Raw genomic sequence first — 22432 nt, forward strand, 5'->3', positions numbered from 1 at the left:
ACAGCACGATTGATTCAGTGCTTGGAGAGTGAGTGAGTGAGTGAGTGAGTGAGTGAGTGACTGACTGACTGACTGACTGACTGACTGACTGACTGACTGAGAGAGAGAGAGACTTGGCTTAATGATGTAGTGCTGTGTGTGTGTGTGAGAGAGAGAGAGTGCACAGTGCTGTGTGTGAGAGAGAGGGAGAGAGAGTGCACAGTGCTGTGTGTGAGAGAGAGGGAGAGAGAGTGCACAGTGCTGTGTGAGAGAGTGTTAATTTAACTGTTAGAGTTAAAATGAACCCTTTCTTGGTGTTTTTATAATCCTCACCAATTGGGAGTTAAAGTTACACTTTGGAAAGTGTTAATTTTTTTACTCTTTATCAGTGTTAATAATTTAACACTGTCAGTGTTGTTTATTAACAATTATTAACACTAAATAATGTTATTGCTTTACACTGGGTGTAGATTTATATAATTTAGAAAGTTGTTCAATTACACAGGAATGTGTATTTTTAACACTAACATGTGTTATTCCCCTGCAGTGAGTGTTAATTTAGAACCTTCAGTGTTTTTTATCTGAAATATTATTTTACAATATTAATCTATGCACTGAACACAAAATGTTTACTGTAAGAAAAACACAATCTCTACAGGTTGAATATATTAGCTCTATTTACATTTAAATACATTTGTTGACTGCCACAAGACCTAAGAAATATAATAAATCATTACAAACTCTCAGGAAAAAGTTACAGTATCTGCACTTAACTGGCGTCGTAAACATGTTTCAGATAAAGTATCTTCTCTCTATCCAGCACAACATAATGCACATTGAAACATTTCTTTTTTTCCAAAAGGAACACAACTTCAGGACATGTGAGAGGACTATTTTATGTACACAACTACACAGTATATGCAAACTGAAAAAGAAAACAATGGCAAAACATATTTGCGCTCATCTCCGCCATAAGGACTTTGTAAGTCAACAGGCTTATATATTACAAGGCTTTCTGCTTTGATAACATCTTTTTCATCACTTTCAAATACTTTGTAGGCATGAAAATGTTCATTAAAATGGTCAACCACACGCGTTTTCACAAGGAAGTAGATAGCACCAACCAACTAAAAGGACCTTGTTTATTTTGCATTCCATCGTTAACCTCAATGCAAATCACTAGTCCCGTCCTGTACTCTGTCCCTCTGAAGGCTCCAGTATGTCTGCCGTTCCCGTCCATGCGCGTGTGGCACGTTGGAGTCGTTTCGTAAGGGTGTGCACCTCATTGGATTTATAACTTGGCGCGGCGCAGCTAGCTACAAGCATGGATGAGCAGGAAGCACGACTCTGCAAGCAGGTTCTTCTGTACAGACACCTGTATGACCCTTCAATGCGGGAGCATAAGGATTCTCAGGTGGCCATGAACTCATGGAAAGAGATCTCAGGGACTTTGGCGAAAGATGAAGCTTTTTGTAAAAAGCTGTGGGAGAACCTCCGCGATCGGTTTGTCAAAGCCAAGAAGCCGAGCTCCCGGAGGAATCAAGGCAGCACCAATCTTGACGGAGATGGCTGTCCAACTTCGTCAAACAAAGTGAGACGGACACAAATATGGAAAGAGAGGTAATGTATTTGTCGTGTATCTATTCTTTTGAAAGCACATTGAGTCTATGCTAGTCATATGAAATGTGCTATATAAGTAAGCTTTACTTGACTCTGGTTTTATATCAAGTACACCGCAACAACATTGTGCAGTTCTGCTGTGGGGGACACCTGCTCAACAGGGACAGACAAGGCGCGGTCGTCATCACCCGGCACACCGCCTCTCATCATCCCTTCTCCCATTCTCCACACCATTCCACCCTCACCCTCTCCATCCATGTCCAGTGGGTGGCAAAAGATAGAGAAGCAGCAGCAGAGAAGCCATGTCACTGTCCCAGCCTATCAGGAGGAGAAATCATACAAGAAAAGAGTCAGTATCTACCTGAAATGCACAAAGTAAAGAACACAAGCTATTTGGAATACAACCAAGCCTGCATGTAGCTTACTGGTGTCATTGTTCTCTGCAAGTGTCTCAGCAGTGTTCAGAGGTCGACACAACTCTGTTGACTGAGTCAGGTGTTTGGCTTCTTTGATAATCTTTATCTTGAAAGCAGTGTCCCATTTTTCAAGCATCTTACAGGCTGTTTCAGCACCAAACAACAGCAGGAAGTCTTGAGTTAGCTGTTGATTATACACATATGCATATATATTAAGCATATTGTACTGCTTATAACCAACCAAATTAAATATTAGAGTTTAAAGACTGGACTTTAAATTAGTAAAATGACAAACTCACCAGTCCTTTGGCATCTAAAAACCGTGGAAACGTTTTAAAGACATCTGCCGTTCTCTGTGGGTCACGCACTAGGTCCTGGCGATGTTGGAAGGTTATCTTCATCTTCTCAAACACACTTGCTTCATCAGAAGAGTGAACAAGAAAGGATATCGCCTCCTTGCAAGCATCTCCATCAAGCTGATGAAGCACTGTGGGTGCTGATCTTGGGCGGTTCGGTCCTTGTGCTTGAGGCACTGTGGCTGACACAGCCTGTTGACATACTGTACGGCATAAATTGGGATTGGCCTCCAAATACGTGAACCCCGGATTTAATCTGATGTGCTTTTTGGTACTCGGGTATTTTACCTTCAGCAACATGATGAGTCTTCTTTAAGAAACCACTGAGTGGAGATTATGTTAGCACTTTTTCAGCTGCCTCTTCTCAAATCTAAAAGATTCTGTCTGGAAAAATATAACAGATAACTTTATGCAACCATCCATTTAAGTAGTGTAAGAAATAATAATCAATTTTTATTTTTTTTAATTTTCATGTTGATTGCAGGGACTAGGGATCAAACTACTGACCCTCTGATTGGAAGAGGACAATGTTCCCCTAATCCGCCCCACAACGCCCCCAAATTCATGCTATTCTTATGTCTTTTTACACTGGGAACACTACTGGATTAAAAAGCCAAACATTATGAAGAATTCAGCCATCTGTTGAATCCGTTTTTATTTTATTACATTGTTTAACAATCAGTACTTAATTCAAAGCATGAAACAAATGACCCGTTGTTCTTCTCAGGGCGTCACTTCTCTAATCTTTCCCTCTCAAGTGTCTCTCCTCCCCTCCCTCTTAGGACGTCTCCCGCTCTTTGACCTGTGTGTCAGCTGTTTGTGTGCCAGCTGCTAGTGCTAGCGCCAGCGTACGGAGCGCCCCCTTGTGCTGGGGGAACTCCTCACACACGCGCTGCAGGATGGTGCCAACAGCGCGCACACGCTCCATCTGGCTCTGCAGAGCAGCTCCGACCGACTCGCTGCTGGTTGAGGCTCGGTAGCTGCCCTCACACACCCCCTGCAGCTTCTTCATGCGGCTCTGCAGAGTCACGAGTTGGGCGAAGTTCTAGGGGACGGAGGGATGAAGAACGAGTAGTTATGTTGGGTGCTTTCTATTCATTTTTCAATTTCAAAATAAGCTTTATTGGAGTTACATTTAACAAGTTTTACCCGATATATAATTGAAAAAGTAGAAAAATATTTATATCGAAAAATGAGTCTCGGGTTTAAGTAGATTTGAACACAATAAGAGGAATTCATTTGTTGAAAGGGAACAAATTATTTCAAAAAACTAATAAAATGCAAAAAAAGGAAATTTGTCCAAGAAATATATATATATATTTTAAGTTAATAAAACAAGAAAATATGACTCTGAAAAATACAAAAATGTGCAATAAAGCAGAGTTTAAAGGTAAAGAGCTTTGCAGTATTACTGAACAGAAATGTGCTAAATATAAGGAGGAGTGTGCAAGGGTTACAGAATGGAATGTGTGTGTGTGTGTGTGTGTGTGTGTGTGTGTGTGTGTGTGTGTGTGTGTGTGTGTGTGTGTGTGTGTGTGTGTGTGTGTGTGTAATATAAGTGGTCTTCTGATAATAGCATTACAAAACGTCAGAAGGGATATTCAAGATGTCTTATATTCTGTAAATAAAAATAGATGTTGATAATAGCTTCAGAGACAGCAATCCATCTACAAATAATAACATATTATGGTTTGTACAATACTAAATGTCTGGCAGTGAGGGAAACATTTAGCAGCCAGAACTGCGTTTACTGCATTTATTATTTGATTTAATTTAGAATTCTTTCTCAAATTGATCCCATTCTTTTAAAAAGTGTCATTGTGTCGCTGCCGTTGTTTCCTCACAATGACTTTTAAATTGTGTAACCCTGACAACAGAAGGTGGATAGCAGTGAGGGGGTATTTGTGGTATTCTTGGATTTTAGTGGAAACTGTGTCGCTCGGCTCAGTATATCACAGCCTTGTCTATATGACCCAGAACAATGCTTTCATGAACATTCTCACCACACCGTCATTCATGTGATTCAAGCTTGAGGGGCAGCAGACTGACTTACAGTTGGTGTAGCTCAGTACGCCCCCAGTTTGGAGGAACAGACAGGAGTATCATTACGGAAGCTGGCTGTCAGAGAGAAATGCTCCGAACGGGTCGTTCGTTTTGTAAGCTCTTTTTAAAGCCACCAGACCTCATTCCTACATAAAGTCCTTTTACCTCTCAGAACACGGAAGGTGCTGGTCTCTTGCATCTTTGATTGGTTTGCTTTTGTGTGTTTTTTTGGATTTAAGGGGCTGGTATAGGGATTCACAAAAGTCACACTATCACAATCAAGCAAATCAAGCTCCCACCAACCCCTGTGTCCTTACAGTTTTTGCCTGGGGAGTCGGGTAACTTTGAAGGGAACATATATGGCGGCTTAGATCCCGGTCGGAAAAGATGAGTGACGCTAAGGTAAAACGTGAAATCATTCTAAATAAAGTATAATCAGATAAATTGACTCAAATTAAAACAAAAATCTAAAGCAAATGTAGCCTTTATTCAAATGTCTCTTTTCAAAACATTATTTTATTATATTGTTCAGATTTGAATCATTATAAAAACATGTAAGGCATTCAAATGTTATGTTTGTCAGTGTGAGCCAGTTTAAGATACTATGGCTATATTGGGAGTACAATATTGCATCTCGTCATATAAGCGCAACATGTTTATGTAAAAATAAAGCAAGTAACCAGAGTGTGAAATAAATGTAGCAGAGTAAAAAGTGCAATGTTTTCCTCTAAAAGGTTGTAGTTTCAAAGTATAAAGTAGACTCAAAGTATGACAAACAGTACTATGGTACAGTACTTGAGTACATGTACTTATACACCTTCCCCCACTGGTGGGGTGCAGGTACTGGTACGGTCTGTGGTTGTAATGCAGGGGACATTATGAGCTCCTTACCCTCTCTTTGACGTCCTGCAGATTTTCAAATTCAGGGTCCAGGACGTAGCTGGTGCTGCAGAGTTCTGACAGCTGCTGCTTCTGCTGTGCCAGCCGGTCGCTCAGTCTCACCTGGCTCACCTCTAGCTCCCTGATCGCCTGCTCATACTCCACCACATGCTGAGACATACATACTACGTGTAAGGTTACCGTGCAGCATGATTCAGGCACATGAAGGTATGGAGGCTACCACAGGGCCTACCTTGTGTGTGCCATGGATCTTGCGCTGCAGGCCCTGTGTGACGAGGTTCAGCTCGCCCTTGGTCGCCTGTTTTTTTGGGGTGTGTAACATGGCCTCCCTGCGCAGGACGATGACCTCCCTCCTCTCCACTGACGCTTCACTCTCCCTCAGCAGTTGCTCCTGCTGCTTCCTCAGCTGGTTCAGGCGCAACTGCACAAGAAGTGTTTCAATCCATGACATTTCATATTTGTAGCGCAATATAACAAATAACACATTCGTCTCAGGGGTTCACGGTCTGTAAAGGACATGACGCCATCTTTCCTGAGATCCTTTGAGCGCACAAGGAAAAACTATCCCAAGAAACCCCACAATAATGGAAGAAACCTTGAGCAGAGAGGAGGGATCTCCCAGGAAGGACAGCCATGCAGTAGATGTGATGTGTGAATATGAAATAAAAAACAACATTACCCTGTACACAATACACATGACGTACATGAGAATGTGTATGTATGCAAAAAAGATTCATACAGGAGAAGAAAGAAAGCATTCACATTATTTCCAGGCTATGACACACTATTCATTTGACCTTTGTTTATTTTAGAGGTCCAATCATTTATTCTTCCCACTCGATGTGTACTTCAGCTACGAGCCTCCTATGGAATTGTTTGGGTTGATGTTATACCAAAGTAGAACGTTTTAAAACACAGTGTTTATGAAATGAAGGAAAATAATGAAATGATTTAAACACCAAAGTGAGACATTAACATAAACTAACTGAAAGAGGCGGCAGTAGAGCAGCAGCTCCTCTGTTCTGCTTGGAAACATAACTGCTCTTGTCAGTGGAGTCTGGTGGCTTTATGAAGAGAATAGAAAACCACTTCAGTCCCCCCATGGATTGAGTTGTCTGGCAGCAAAATTAAGGGATGAAAATATACAAAATAAAGCATACAATTAAACTAAGATTACAACTGATATATTTCTTTAAGGTAGATGGGGGTGTGCCGACCCCCATCTACTGTGGGGATGATTAAGAAGAACCTCATAAATATTGTATTATGTAGGACTCCTTTGTTCACTGTAACATAGTCACATCACTATGTAACACTTCTATTGGCTAGCACTACAACACATTTTACATGACAGTCTAAGGAGATCTCTTAGTGGTTAACCAATCACAACAGCACTGGCTCTGGTTTCAGACAGAGGGTGGAAAGAGGTGCTGCAGCACAGGCAGTATGAGAAAAATAAAGAGCTTTTTGAACATTAGAGCATGGAGACATGTCCCAGGAGAGACACAAAGTACAAATGTGAACCTGAAGATAAAGAATAGGGCCTCTTTAAAGTATATACAGTACATGTTGGCCCGTATAGAGGCAAACAGAAGATAAAGACGCACTAACAGTGCTGTACTGTCTCCATGTACCATCATATAGTGTGCTACGTTTACCTCCATACGGTGTATCTCGGCCTTCATTGACTGGATGTCTCCCTGGCCCACCTCCGAGTCCACAGCTGAACGGGTCTCTTTCACAATCTGGGTCTTCTTCTCCCACAGCATAATCTGTCGCCTGCACACACACACAAAACACACACACACACCGAGAAAAGAACACGTATGTAAAAGCTGTGACGTGAAATGTGTCTTATGAGCAGTGCGAATTACGAATCCACACTGAGCTGCCTGAATTGTTTCATCTGATTTATAATGTTACTATTAATAAAGGTGTGAGGGATGTATAAAGAAATACCGGGTGAACCAGTTTCTAAATCTGATCTTAATCTCTCCTTAAAAAATTGCAAATCTGTGAAGCAGGTTTTAGTCATGTTTGTTGATACACTAATTTCAGCTACATGAAGTGCGCCACTTCCTCAGGTTATGAGTACGACTACAAGCGCTCATGTTTTCTTCAGAGTGAATTTCCTAATGCAATCTGAACACATGCTTTCATCTGTTTTTTTCTACACTTGTCATGGATGTAAATAAATAAAGGGGCCCTTTTAAGCTTTTGGGGGGTTTTCCCTTTCCTGTAGTGTGCTCGTCAGGTTTTTGTGTAAGTTAATGGCCTGAAAAGGTTCAAACTATAGTTTCTCTCCCCCTCCCCTGCCTGAAATGCTTACACTATCATTAAAAGGCTTCTGCATTAGGAGATAATATGCTCGCTGATTGCCATACAGACATAGACATGACATCTGAATGAGCACAAAGTGAATATGAGACTGACTCAGCTTCCACCAGGCTGTTGACGAGCCTCTCCTTCTCCTCCTGGGTCTTCTCGTGTTTGATCTGCATCTGGATAGACTCCCGCTCTGCCTCCTGAACACATATTTATAACGTTTAATAATCAGTTAAGATTGGAATGGAGGACAGAAAATAGAAAATAATGCCACGTGCCTTAAGTCTGTGCAGGAAGTCCGTCTCCCTCAGAGCGTTCTCCTGTGCCAGCGCCTGGCTCAGCTGTGCGTTCTTGCTCAGCAGGGTGTTGAGCTTCAGCACGTCTCCTCTCAGCATCTTCGCATTCTTCTCCAGCTCCGTCTCCTCACGGTGCTCCGCCACAATCTCACCTGGTAGGGTTGGAGTTGCTTTAAAGGCAGCTTATCTACTACAGAAATGTTGGGGAAGGCTTAAAGCACATCCTGAATGATTTGTTATTCTATAAAAAATGATTTTGAGATGTCAGTTTGAGGTTGTTGAATACATAAAGCATCACAGATATGTGGTTTGATTCTTAGACCTGTTATTATCGAGCTCATGATAGCGGCTAATCTATGAATGATTTACAACAGATTTTTGCTGACAAAGAAAAATACCTTTTCAGTAATTACAATCAGAAACATGTAGAAAACAATGGAAATGTTTGATGACTTTTGTATTGTTCTTATTATTTCATTCATTTGAGAAACTAAATGAATTATTGTCTTTAGTTTGAGAGACTTAATCAATCTGAGATATTCAGTCATCATCTTTTGTATTTCCCAATTCATGTATTTTGTGTTTTTTCAGAGAAAGTACGTCAGTATTTTTAAGAATGCTTCTCATTATTCATTAGTATTTCTCATTATTGTCCTTATTTTGAGATACTTACTTGTTTGAGGACATTTCTCTTTTTCAGTACATTGGTGGAAATGGACTTATTTCTAGATGTGTGTGCTTCTTTATAACGATGTTACATACTCTCCAGGCGTATTTTCTTCTGCTGCATGGCAGTGTATTCTGTCTGCAGTTTTAGCATCTCCTTGCTGTTGGCTTCTATCTCCTGGGTCATTGCTACCAGAGTCCCCTGACGCATCATCCAGAGCTGCTGGTCACTCTTGATTTTCGCTGCCAGCTCCCCGATCTGAACCCTTATTGCCTCTATCTTGATTTGCAGAGGACTCAGATCCTCGTGCTAGGAAACGAAGCACAGAAATCACAAAGGCAGCATGAGATTTTAAATCACATTTTTAAAATTGTATCTCCCAGAAAGAACAAAAAGACCCTTAAAATCTCTCACCCCAGTTTTGGCCGCAATCTGATAGATCTTTTTGTTGCAGTTGGTGACGGTGGACTGCTTTTGCGCGATGAGTGCAACAAAGGAGGACATCTTAGCCTGGATGGCCGTCAGCAACTTGTTGGACTCCATGATCTCATTGTCTAAAGCCTCCGTGGTGAGGCCCAGGTTCTCCAGATGATGGCTGGCCTTGCTGATCTCCTGTCCCACCATCACCACATCATTCTCCAGTTGCCACAACCGAAAGGTCTACAGGAGAGGAAGAGACGATGAGCAGCACAGAATGTCATAAATCACACATCTTAATACCTAGCATTATATGTGCTAGGATGTACAGATATGTACCTAACCTTACATGGTGTTTTGGTAACCTTGTATCTACAGTACCATCACTATAGTTCCCCTATAGTTAAGGTTATAGATGTGCATGAATACACTGCTGGAGTATTAATAACACAGGCTAGTTTGAAACTAAAGATCTAAAAGGATACTGTACATATTAACCCTAGTGCCGCACTTATAAGTTCTCCTAACCAACTTCAATCCTGATAATATTAAAAACTCCTTCATTATCAGAATCTGAACCCTTTAAATGCCAGTTTGTGTGTACACAATGCCACTTTTGTTACAAAGAAACCCACAGAACATTTGTTATTATAAGTAAACTAAGCAGCAGGGACTTTTTCACAGTGTGGGATATGCCAATGGTTAGTAACACTATTGATCTTGCACCAAACACACACTATATAAGAAATGCTTCTAGCCAAAACTGGGAAAATGACATATGCTTTCCACACATGGCAACCATGAAAATTGTCTGAATCTGTTGGAAAACAGTCAAAGTTACAGTTGTAAAGCCAGCGTTCTGGATGGAATATATTAGATCTGTATGCTATAAAGGATGTGGGATCAAAAACTGTGATTTTATTGTGCTTCAGTTGGGACAATAATATATATCCATAAGGGTCTGACTGAAAAGCCCCAAATGTCTGAATGGGAAGGTGGAGAGATGGTGGTCAATGCTTTTTTCTATCTTGCTAGACTACATCTCTACCTTCTCCCTCTTGAGTGTGGCTATCTTGCTGGTTTGCCGCTGGGAGAACTTGGCAGCCTTGTTGTGGGTGAGCTTCTCCTGGATGTGGGTCATGATCTTGTCCTCTGTCTCCAGACGCGCAGCACTCTCTTTCTGCAACTGCCTCCTCTGATCGATGACTTCAGCGTGGTGGGTTATTGTTTCCTAGAGCGAGGAAACACAAAAAAGAGTGAAAGGTGTTTAAAAGGGGAAAAGAAAAAAGGTGCAGCAATGAGGAATGTTTGTACGCCGACACAGAATAAAGCATCATAAGGGCTTCCTCGAAAAGAAGCAATGGGATTTTTCCATTTGCTTTGGAAAAGTTGCAGAAAATAAGCTCTGTGATAAACAGACATTTATTATACTGACATGTTTCGTTTAACAGGAACATCTCCACATATGAACTGCTCTCTTATACTTGTTGAAACGTAAATGCAATGGACAGAAGTCAAAAGCTAACATTAGGCTAGAAAATGACATCACAGTCCCATGGCTGCGCATCAACACCGCTAAGCTAAAGGCGGCTAATGTTTGGCATTATGACGCTGAGTAGCGTTACAGTGATGTAAAGTACATTTACTCAAGAACTGTACTGAAGTCAGTTTTGGAGGTACTTGTACTTTATACAAGAATCTCCTTTTTCTGCTACTTTGTACCCAACTACAATTTAGAGGTAAATGATGTACTTTTACTCCCCTAAATGTATTTATACCTTTAGTTACTTTCACAGATTAGGATTAATGATGGTAAATATAATCACCCTTAAATCAGACTGTAGTTCACCTGCAGTAAATCCAGCAGCTACCCTGCAGTATACAGAGCCATTCAAACTAGCTGCACCTTTACCAGCTCTGAGAACACTTTAATGATCAATACTTATAAAACATATCAGAGATATTATTCTGAAATGGACCAATCAAACAATGACTACTTTTACTGTCGCTACTTGAAGTACTTTTTGATGAGAATACTTTTCTACTTTTACTGGAGGAACATTTTGAATGCAGGACTTTTACTGTAACAGAGTATTCCTACACTGTGGTACTTCTACTTTTGCTACAACATCTGAGTGCTTCTCCCACCTCTGGTCTCATATAGTCGTTTCTATGACACATTCACTCTTCAGACGTTCACCTGTCAGGTATTTACTGAAGTATGTTATGTTGTAGGAAAAACAAGTAAACTCTTGTAAGCTTTTGTTACACAGATCACATCTCAGGTATCTGACACGGTCAAATAACCATTGACTTAGAGAAAGGAAACGTCCTCAAATTTCCAACTCATTTCCGGGTTTAAGTTCTCATTCCTGCGCCACTCTATAGGAAGCCATTGTGGTGCAGAGCTTTAGAAACCTCCTGCTACCTTAGAGAGCCTGGCGAGGGTGCGCTCCGTCTCCCTCAGGGTGCGCAGGCAGGAGCTGTAGTGCGCCTGCAGGGCCTCTCCCTGGGCCTGCTTCTGACTGATCAGCTTCTTGGAGGTGGCACCGTCCATATGGGACCAGTTCAGCTGCATAGTTAGCTTCTCATTTTCCTCCTGCTCTTCATTGGTGGATCTCTTGTAGCCTTCAATCTCTCTGTCCAGCAAGATCACCTGGTGCTCGACGGTGCTGAGGGACACAAGAGCAGCAGTTAGGAATGAATAGAGACCATGTCAAAAACTGCAAAAAAAACAAGATATTAATATGAATTTCTCCTTTCACTGTGGAACATTTTGAACCAACATCAGTCCTGATCCTAACTACCACATATTGCTTAACTTCAGAATGTTAACCCTTTTAATGCCAATACATGAACAAAAAGCCACTGCTGTTTTTAATGAGGGGGGGTTGCAGCCAAATGTTAATATTTTATTGGACAAATGCCACATTACTTTTGAAGCGTTACATTTTTTGTAAAAGAAAAACACATGTACAGTATTTCTCACAGGGCAAACATGAAAAGGCCTAAATCTGATGGAAAATAGTAGAAAGTAATCTGGTGCGCTGGATTGAAAGCCTGATAACAGAATGCACATGTTTTATATTTTGATGACTAGGGGTCATAAATGGGTGATTTTAATGGGTTTCTATGGGGATATTTTTGATACAAGAAAAGCCATGGTGTGCCTAGTGAGGCCCGAGGATTAAATCCGGGGATATTATTGTGTGTCCTACCAACAGTCTATCACTGCAGAGCAGCACCATCCCAAAGGTGCTGCTCATGAAGCGTGTCTCCTGCTGGGACATTACTCACATGTCCGTTTAGAATGCATTAGCACATTTAAAGGGGATCACTAGCTTATTCATATTCAGTCTCCTCACCGCACAGCCTCCTGCATGGCGCTGAAGGCCTCGTCTCGCCTCCTCATGCCCACCAGGCTTCCGCTCCACTGCTGCAACAGCTGGTTACGCGCCATCACCAGAGACGCCATTTCCATCTCAGCCTGCACAAAGAGCATTGAGAGTGGACATGTGTCATGACTGATCTGGTATATATTCTTATATACATACTGCACCAACCATGAAATATGACAATATGCAAACATCTTTTCCATTCTTGAAATGATTCCCCTTCTCATACACTCTCACTGTCTTGTTGTTATTGTCTTTATGGTGCATTAATATGTTGAAATTGTTGTTATTGTTACTACTGTGGTTAATTTAGACAACATTAAGAATATTGTTATTATATTTTAGTTTTTGAACATGTTCACATGCATCCACCACTCCGCCCAACACTTCAAACCATTACTTGTGGCGATTAATTAATATAATCAATGAATTCTCTTCCACAGAGCATTTAAGCATCTTTAAGACCACTGTTTGGTTTTTTCCAGGTATGTTTTCTAACTACAAAATGCTAGACTAACTACACCTGCCCAGCATCAAACAGCAAACAAAGTCAAAAATGAATATTGAACAGATATGTGGCTGAACACTTTATCTTTAAGCTGGTGGAGATCAAAACAGAGCTTAAAGGAGAGTAAATATCGGACTTACATTTGTTATGTGAAAGCTAATGTTTTTCTCAGACTCTTCTTTATCTTACATCTTTAACATTTAGCTTTCTCTCTAGAGCTAGCACCCCTGCCCCTAAGTGAGCAAATGAATGCCTATTAATTGCAAAGCTGCATTAATTCACAGCACTAGCTTCAAGACGCCTTTGTCTTACAGGTTTATACTGTGCTATACCATCCCATAGTTACCTCAGAGAGAGCCTCTTTGGCTGCCTGGGTCTCCTCTGCCTGAGCTTTGCCCTGGGCCTCATACATGGCTATCTGCTCCGTCAGCCTCTCCTTGTCCTTTGTAAGACGCTCCACATACATATCCTGATGACACAGGAGTATTGTTAATCAACAAGAGTATATTCACCACTGATAATGTGTATTACCGTCGACACTTTGAGAGATCTGTAGCAGACTGTCCACCTGCTTGAACTTCTGCTCTTCGGCCTGGTTCTTCTCAGCTCCCGCTTTGCGTCTGGCATTCTTCAGGGCTTTGACGTTAGAGCTCAGATCTTCACTGAGTCGTTGTGTGAAGACGAGATGCCGCATCAGGTCGTCTAACTCCGCCTGTAACTGGGACGCTATGGAGGAAATACACAGGAGTCAACTCAACAGAATGCCTTATAGGGACAGTTCTCTTCACAATCACAAAGCCTTTATTTTTCTTTTATCTATTTTTGTATTTATCAATCTACATCATTTTTGGTGTGAGTTGTCAAGTATGGAAGCGACCATCAATTAACATAATCAGATGGCACTATTGCTTGAAGAGCCCTAAAATAATATTTGGGAAAACCTGACAGCAAAATCTTTGTAACTCAAATAATCCCCAGACTTTTGAGGGCAGTTTCATGGAGGAACACTTTTCGTCTCACAGCGCAGAAGAAAGCGTGCCTCTATGGAGGTGAGGCTGTTAACATCACCAGATGTAAACATTAATGTTCCACCTGCCTCTTGCTCATGAGTTGATGCTTCATTCTGCCCTGTGATACAAAAATAGAAAGAAAATAGTTCCGACTTTAAACTGCTCCCAACGGGATCTGTGGATTATCTTGAGTGACAGTTTTATGATTTCTGCAAAGAGATGTTGCGTTTAAGTGATTAGAATTCACACCCTCTGGCCTTTTGAGACTACAAGCATATAAGTATAATCAAGTTCCATTCGAGCCTCAAACTCTAAGCTCTTGGGTGTGTCGTACTTCTTGGACATGGCTGCTGACACAAATGTGTGTTGCTGAGTATTTGAGGTGTGTAATAACTTTCTAGTCAGACACAGGTGTAGCTTCAGCCTAATTGACAAAGATGCAACACAATGGGCTCAAGGAAGTCCTTCCTGCCTGCAGCCATCAGACTGATGAACTCTGCCCTCAGAGCCTCAGGCACTCTGAGTCAACAGACTGGCACTGGACTTCACCATTAGCAGCCAAACCCTTTTGTCCTGTGTAGTTCAGCATTACTATCTTATTGATATTAATCACAATATACTGTTTATTGAATTACAATGTTCACAGATTTACTTTGACTTCTTATGCTTATTCTTTATTTTATTAAGATTTTATTGGACATTAAACTTCAACTCTTATATTTAAACAATATCTTTATTTTACTTCATTGTTTATTTAAGAATTTGTTTCTTTGACTATATAAATATTTGTAATTCTATCTTTTTTTAAAATCTTTTATTCATTTCATTTTAAGATAGAGCAACTTAAAGAGAAGCACATTTCCCCTGGAATAAACAAAGTAGTCCGATCTAAAGGTCAGAGTGTCGTTTCTGATTCAAGATAATCAATATAATTCAAAGTTTTCAGATACCTAAGGCTGACAATAACAACATTGTTTTAATATTACATATATGCAAACATATTGTATACCTCTTAATAATAGTGTGAAGTTAATGGTTCGACACAGTTAGAAAGAAGCTTAATCCTGGATCAACACCAAGGCAAGACCACCAAATGACACGTCAGTCTCACCGTTGGCTTTGTCTTTTCTGTCTTGGCTGCTGATATTGGAATACTGTCTCTTGATCTCCTCCAGCTGAGCCTTGGCCTGCTGACGTTTGGCCTCAGCCTCGGCCTTGTTCTGATGATGGTCATCCAGTTTGGTCTGCAGCCTGGCCAGCTGCTCCTGCACCGTGTACATCCCAACTCCCAACCCCTGAAGGCGCTTATCCTCTTCCTTCTCCATTGCCACCTGCGGACAAAGAGAACAGTCAGGAATCAGGAAACGTATCCTCAAGATGTCAGATCGGTTCTTTACGTATGCAAACACTCTTTTTTTTGTCACTGATTTTTGCTTCAGGAATAGACATTTGGTTATTTTTATTATTGCAACCTTTTAAAGGCTGGGTTTTAAAAATGTATATAATGTATCTGGGGGAAAACATCAGAATACAAATCTTTAATTTCTCGCTGTTATGTGAAATACATATGTTATGTCTTTAGAATGTACTATTTATCACTGGCTGCTATTTCAATACCTCTGTATGTTCGCTTAATATTTTTAAATGCTGCCACTTATATTTTACCATGGTGAAATACTCATATATTAAACATAGAGGCATACCCACTTTAATACAAATAAAAACAAATAAGTCTACTCCTTTTATATTCTCTTTTATCTGCACTGTGCCTTTGCTGTAACTGCACATTTTCCTGATATTGGACAAATAAAGGATTTCTAATTCAGATTCTGAACAAGATAAAGATCAACAGCCCCATCTCCTGGACACATCGAGACCCTACAGGTGTGCATTGGAAAGGGAAACTTTACCTGAATGTGTGCTAAATGTTTCTTTGCTCCTTCATCTATGTACGGGAGTATAATTAGGGCATAGCTGAGGGGGTAAGGAAAAAGAAAAAGAGTAAAGAGGTAAAAAAATAGCTAACCTTTTCCTTCAGTCCCAGGTCGATCCTCTCCAGCTGATTTCTCAGCTGTCTGCTCAGAGCAGCTTGTTGCCTTCTGACCAGCGGCTGCCAACACAACAAACATGGCATTAATAACATAACAATGGGAAGGATATTTAGCACTATCTTTACCAACACGTAAGCAGACACTCATTTTCAATGTTTCAAATGCAACTAGACTAGACTCACAGATTTGTTTTATGGACCATGATCACAAAGTTGAACTATTTCATGAATACCAATTGCTTGTATATTGAAGGAGAAGCTACAGACATGTTCAGAGTCAAGAACGATTAACTCTTCTTCCTCCTCCTCTTCCTCCTCCCCGTCCCCTGGCGGCGACTCATGATCCTCCATGTCTTCTGATGTGTTAAGGTGTGAGAGGTAAGATGTCAACGGCACCGGGGAAACATTTTCTTGCATTGAAACACAGAAATAAAAAAGCTTTGATCAATCAGCAAGAGCAAAATGTTTCAATATTGCTGCATGACGTGAAACCTGTTAATATGTATTTTTTGTTTGTCTTTCATGTGTAATATAAATGGACATATTGGGGGGGGGGGGGGGGGGGGGGGGTTTCTCCTACATATAGGGACATTCTCTTGGAAAGTAACATTTTTAGCCAATCTGAATCAATTAAAAGGAAATAAGGTTTTTTAACAAAAAGGAATCCTAATCAAACCAGTTTAAATTTGCAGTTTTACATTTTTTCCTGTATGTCAAGTCTGATTTCTGTGCTACACTTGCTAATTTAAGTCAGTTTAGGATCATAAATGATATTGTATTGCACTGTGCAATGCTGTTCCAAACTGTGTTGACTTTAAGTCCCAAACAGGGCTCCAGATTAGAACCATTAACAGTCAAAAAAAGCTGCCAAAAATAAAATGGTATCTGTTCAGTGGGGGGTAAAATGTCCTCCTTAAATAGCCATTTGGCCAGAGGACAAAATAGGTTGAAATTGTACCCTGTGTGTGTGTGTGACTGACCTGAATGTGTGTCTGCAGGATAGTCATCCAAACCAGTGTGGACAGGCTGAAGCTGGGGGGTCGTGTCATCAGGCTCTGGTCCTAACTGATTCTGTGGGACAAAAAGAAAGCATGTATTTGGTTCCATGTCCACGTTTTTAGACTAAAGCGTTTGCTGTCTCATAGGACTTATGTAGTATGCAACGGTGGCTATGCTAGGCTTGAACTCCTTTTTACCTTATATTATTCAAAACAATAACAAAACAACTAAAACTAGCACTTGGGAAGAAAAGTTGAAAGAAATATCCCCATGTCTGAAAGGGAGGCGACAAAGGAGCAGGGAGTGGAAAATGACGTGTTTATTCCTCTCTCATACCTGTGTAGCTGCTGGGACAGGGGACCCGCTGTCCTCTTCAGTTTGTCTCGAGGCATCCGGCCTTACCTCCTCATCCCCTCCTCCCTCACCCCCCTCAACTCCGGTGTTCTGCATTGGACCTGCAATGAAGAACAAAAGGTTAGTTACGTTAGCATACTAGCTGTTATGCTAATCTAGTGTAAAGTGTAAAGCAACTTAGTAACAGACTCTCGAAGCCAATATTAGCGCCGAGTACCTAGCTTAGCGGTAACCGGTTAGCCCTGGATAACGGTTAATGTTAGGTTAGTTAGGGTAACGTCACTGGTGAGTGGGACAGAGGTTGTGGGTAACACTAACCCACGCTAGCGTTCCAACAGGTGAATGCTAACCTCAGCTACAAATGAAAGAAATACAAAATACAACAGAATAACATTTGACCTATAATATTGTTAATGTTGCCGCTAGCTTTAAGCTAGTGACTTACCACTGTAGCACTGTCACAGACAAACCGGCGTACTGAGGTTGCTAGGCGACCGTAAACATCCAGAAGAGGAGGCGCAGTGCGCGCACAGGCCTGAGTGTGTGCGTAATGAGGAAATTATTTTTTAGTCATTGCTATCAGCTGTATATTATATATATACCGCTTTTAAAAAATGGCTTTTAACTCCTGTGTATATATATTATATTTGTATATTACAAACTTTGTAGCAAAACACTGATATTCTCAATATTTACATTGTATCTATCTCAATGTATACACGTGTGTGTGTGCCACGTGTGTTCTCTCTCTCAATATATAATAACATATTGTAGGACATAACAATGACAGGGGCCATTATACTGCTGAAAGAATTATCTCTTTATAGCACATTACAAAGAGCTTCACATCATCTGGAGTAAATATAAAGTAGACCAGATCTGTATCACAGAATACAAAAACTAAAGCAAAAGACCAAAAAGGCTTTCATTGATAGATTTATTTTTGCTCTATAAATAAGGCAGATACACATAATCACTGAATTTGGCCTTAGAATTACATATCATAAAAAGTCATTAATAGTTCACAGATACAAATCATGACATAATCTTCATATCAAAAATCGTATTTCATTCTGTTTATTTCAAAGAAATGGACAAAATACAACTGTAACCCACCTTTGTTTAGTCATTCAAATACAAATACTTAACATAAAATAACCAAGGCATTAAGAGAAAGACATTCCACTTCATGTTACAGTGCTTCAATAACCTAAGAGAGCGCAAAAATGAAAAAACAAGGTAAGAATTCCTGTAAACATTATAATTCAGGTCTGCTAGCACATTCGTAAAGGTTAACCCACAGGATGTGCTCCTTCGAGCAGAGAGATGTGGCATTATTGTGATATGGCCTATCCAAAGGACTTTGGTTTAATGAGAAGCAAGACACGGTTAAAATGTGTTTTTAGAAAGGGAACCTGCAGATGAGGCTACATTCTTACCAAAATTGTATTTACTTTACACTACGTACCTTAACTTCATCCAATTGTTGTACATGTACATACAGTATGGCAGGTAGATTCTTTTTAAAGCACTGTCACAAATCAAATGTAGTCATTTAAATGAACTTCAAACAATAGCATCATCAACATTCACACAATAAGTAGAAATGACTGCCTATTACTTCATATGATTGAATGACACAAACGGAAAAGAATATGCACGATGACATAGTGTTAGTATGGAAGCCCTGAGAGGCAAGAGAAACATCTAGCGGTTGAAGACTGGTCTAAATCGTAAACTTAAATGAAAAAAGGCTTTGCTAGGATAATAATTCTTAGTTTCTTAAAAAAGAATTGAATCTCTGAAACTGGTGGGGGAAAAGTTGTGGAAGGAGATCATTTTCAGCAAGTGTTGTTGTAATACTCATTGTGGCCACAAGAGGCTGAACGGCCCCAATACACCATGTTCTTAATAAGACCAAATGCATTCCTTTTATCATGGGTATCAATGCACTCTATCGAAAGGTATATCACATAATATGCTAGAATGCATCGAGAAATGAATAATACATTCAAATAATATCCGTATATGCTTTTTTTCAGTGCCAAACTTTCCACGTTTTCAAATGAAAATGATCCTCACACCTGACATATTATTTTTCCCCACGCGTTTCACAAATTATTTTTAAAAACTTTAGAAAGATTTTTCTGAAAACACTTTTTCCATAGTAAAACAAATAGGACAGATGTTAAATGGATCACCATATTTTTATTTCACTTGCCCCTCGGGAACATGGTTAACATAAGACAAAAAATAATGTATTTGTGCAATTATTTGCCAGTCAAATTTTGTCTGGTTGAAAGAAGAAACCAAAACCATCCACACATACGTTCAGTACACATGTTAGAGCCCTCATACTTCTTATCAGACATGTACTTTTATAGAACATCTATACAAGATCACACCATAGTTAACCTTGTGTTTTATCATTGCACTTATTGTGTTTTGTCATTAGTATGGAATTTATATAGTGAATGACACTTTTGCTAGGTAATGTATGCCTGCTCTTGAGCATTATTTCCACATGAATAAGAACATCATTGGCATAAAAGAAGGGGGTGTTGGCAGATGAAAGGTGTGTTCACAGCACAAATAAATACTGTTAACTGTTAACACCTGAACCAAAAAACACTTACATTAAGACTAAATGTTGTAAGAAATCGGACATCAAGTATATAAGCATTTCCGATCTTTGTTCATCCTCATTCATTCACTATGAAAACCCTTCTAAAGAACTGCTCTGACTGTATTTGTATAATAAACGGGCTACTATCTTAGTATCCTTAGCAGAAACTTGTCATGTGCAGGCTGTAAGGTATCTGGTGAATGCTTCCACATCATCATGTTCATAGCACGTTCTACATTTACTGTGCCCATACACTCCCCTCATTAACTTCAACCGCCTGACCCAGACGTGACCCTTCACACATCAGTCCTATTCAATAGGTTCTTACGGGTGTATAAATCCTTCAGAGACGCATCACCTTTTTCTTCTGGCACTGGAAATCCTGCTGAGCAGAGCAGCGAGCAGCCGTTTGTCCTTAGTGTTTCCTTGGTCGACACCACCTTAATCCTTTAAAACTCATAAGGCTTCCTCTGAGCCCCCACCACAGGAATGGATTTGTGTTACAGTGGCAGCTTTGGCTCCAGTTCCCATTTAGAGGCTTCACAAGCTCGAGGAAATACGGTAAACAATCTTCAGGGCTGGTCGGTAGTGTCCTTCTCTGACTGGGAAGGCTCCGGGTCCACTGCGAGGCCCTCTGAGGGCCCGCCGGCTGAGCGTGGGTCCATGGCGGAGTGCATGACAGTCAGCCACACGTCGTCCATGTTTGGCATTACAAAGATTTTCTACAAGGAGAGACAGACCAAAGGCTTTACGGTCATATTCATAATGGCTACAGCCCAATGAAAAACGGCAGACTTGGACTCCTCCAATAGTGCACAAATATAAAAAAAGAAATACAAAAAATACATAAAATTCTGCAATAAAAAAATTGACATAATGGTGCAATAGAAACATTTGTGTTATTCACATTTGAGCTTGTAATGAGGATTTAGAAGATGAACAGAATTTGAAGATGCCACTGTATTTATAACAGCGACATTTCAGACCAAATGCAAATACGTTTAAATGGAACTTACGCAGTTAATCACATGGTGTGTTCAAGAAAACGTTTACATATTGACCAAGTGGATTCATATTATATTAGATGTACATTATTTTTCCTAAATTGAGAAATGTTTTTGATACAGAAGCATGTTAACAAAGCATTGCACATGAGTTAAAAAACAACAAGATATGTACTGTATATGCAAATGAACGGTAGGTAAACGCACAAATACAAAATAAAGCGGTAAAATGTTAAAAAATGTATTGAAACACCAGCAGTTGCTGCAGCAGGCTGCCACATAGCATCACAAGTACTGTGCCTCTGAATTACATAGCTCCAAGAAAAAACTAAATGTCGTGTTTATCAATACCTGGAATTCCTGGTCCAGTTTTTTCTCGATCCAGTCTGTAACGTGAGCCAGAGTCACGACTCTCTCTCCCAGCTTAGGCCGCGCCTTCAGTTCCAGGTGAGGCGGCTTCCTGAAGCCATACCTACGACAGAAAGTGTCACAACTGTTATTTACTTACAAGCACCTTCAACAGTATCACATATTAGAAATAGAAATGAAGGCTGGTCCAAATTGTGAAAATGTCTTCTCTTAAAAAATCAAAAAAGTAGTTAATTACCTGGAAATGTGTTAACCTTTTTTACCAAATCCGAGTACCTCGTCTCAAAGTCAACAGTTTTTGAACATGTTTTGGGTTGGAAGCCTCAAATAAGGTCTGTGGTTAACACGAGCCAAAGAGATCAAATACAAAAATCCTATTGCTTTTTTTAGAGGGAGGCCTTGTGATAATGACCCCTTTAAAAAATACCTCCTGACTTTATTGATACGACACAAAATATTAGGGATGCACCGGATCCTGATTTTTAAGATCCTGCCGGATACCGGATCCACTGCTTAAGATACTGCCGGAACCGGAACCGGAACCGGATCCTACTCGGATCATCAGCTAGTACATTATAATGCAGTGAAAACCACTTTACAGTTCATTACTTCATTTCCTTTCCTTAACAGATGAAACATACGCAATAACTTCTAACATTATCTATTTTATTTCAATAGTTACTTGGAACACACCGCTGAAATGTGCAGCTTAACGTCATTTGTGTACAGGCTTATTGTTCAACTTCTGTTCAATCCAAAGAACAAAGAAAGAGAGCAAAAAATTAGATTATTTATTACTAAAGAGAATGAGGCCTGTCATAAACAGCAAGCCATAAAGTGCTCTTTGAAAAGTAAAAGAAAAGAGTAAAAAGAATCCAACATAGGCCTACTGCTTTTACAAACTAAAATATAGCAAATGTAGCACATGTATAACTCTTGGATACAAAATGTTAATAGGCCTGGTAAATGTAATGAAAAAAGATGTAGGCTAATAGTAGCCTATTAACTGCAGACTGATTTTTTTTTCTCAGAAAAAAAAACACTGGGAATCTTGATAATCATGAATGCTCATGGAACAGGCTATTTCACTTTTCAAGC

The 22432-nt window shown here is 40.0% G+C and overlaps 2 protein-coding genes across 4 annotated transcripts in view; both read right to left on the reverse strand.

Annotated features, from left to right (window-relative positions):
* Positions 1-942: 942 nt before the first annotated feature.
* On the reverse strand, positions 943-17801 carry LOC134864248 (coiled-coil domain-containing protein 40-like). 2 transcript variants are annotated; one of them, XM_063883076.1, is made up of 21 exons: positions 17781-17801; positions 17318-17436; positions 16963-17053; positions 16250-16338; positions 15959-16042; positions 15044-15263; positions 13491-13648; positions 13269-13391; positions 12385-12506; positions 11448-11691; positions 10068-10250; positions 9017-9262; positions 8698-8911; positions 7918-8087; positions 7748-7839; positions 6973-7093; positions 5547-5735; positions 5306-5464; positions 2315-3416; positions 2025-2199; positions 943-1917 (listed from the first exon to the last, which is right to left on the reverse strand). In XM_063883076.1, exons 2-19 carry the CDS (start codon positions 17429-17431, stop codon positions 3150-3152), a joined length of 2886 nt encoding a protein of 961 aa, XP_063739146.1. In that variant the 5' UTR covers positions 17432-17436; positions 17781-17801; the 3' UTR covers positions 943-1917; positions 2025-2199; positions 2315-3149. The 2 variants fall into 2 exon arrangements, with proteins under 2 accessions (XP_063739146.1, XP_063739147.1); XM_063883077.1 differs by lacking the exons at positions 16963-17053; positions 17318-17436; positions 17781-17801 and having other exon boundaries at positions 16166-16481.
* A 457-nt stretch (positions 17802-18258) lies between these two features.
* Positions 18259-22432, reverse strand: part of LOC134864615 (testis-expressed protein 2-like) — a 44109-nt gene continuing 39935 nt past the window's right edge. For both annotated transcript variants that reach the window (XM_063883742.1, XM_063883741.1), the window contains exons 12-13: positions 21317-21437; positions 18259-20683 (exon numbers count right to left, since the gene is read on the reverse strand). In XM_063883742.1, the coding sequence (XP_063739812.1) occupies positions 20534-20683; positions 21317-21437 (271 nt within the window). In that variant the 3' untranslated portion in view covers positions 18259-20533. The remainder of the gene's footprint in view (positions 20684-21316; positions 21438-22432) is intronic.

The sequence above is a fragment of the Eleginops maclovinus genome, chromosome 5 (genome assembly GCF_036324505.1).
Source record: "Eleginops maclovinus isolate JMC-PN-2008 ecotype Puerto Natales chromosome 5, JC_Emac_rtc_rv5, whole genome shotgun sequence".
Taxonomy (NCBI): Eukaryota; Metazoa; Chordata; class Actinopteri; order Perciformes; family Eleginopidae; genus Eleginops; species Eleginops maclovinus.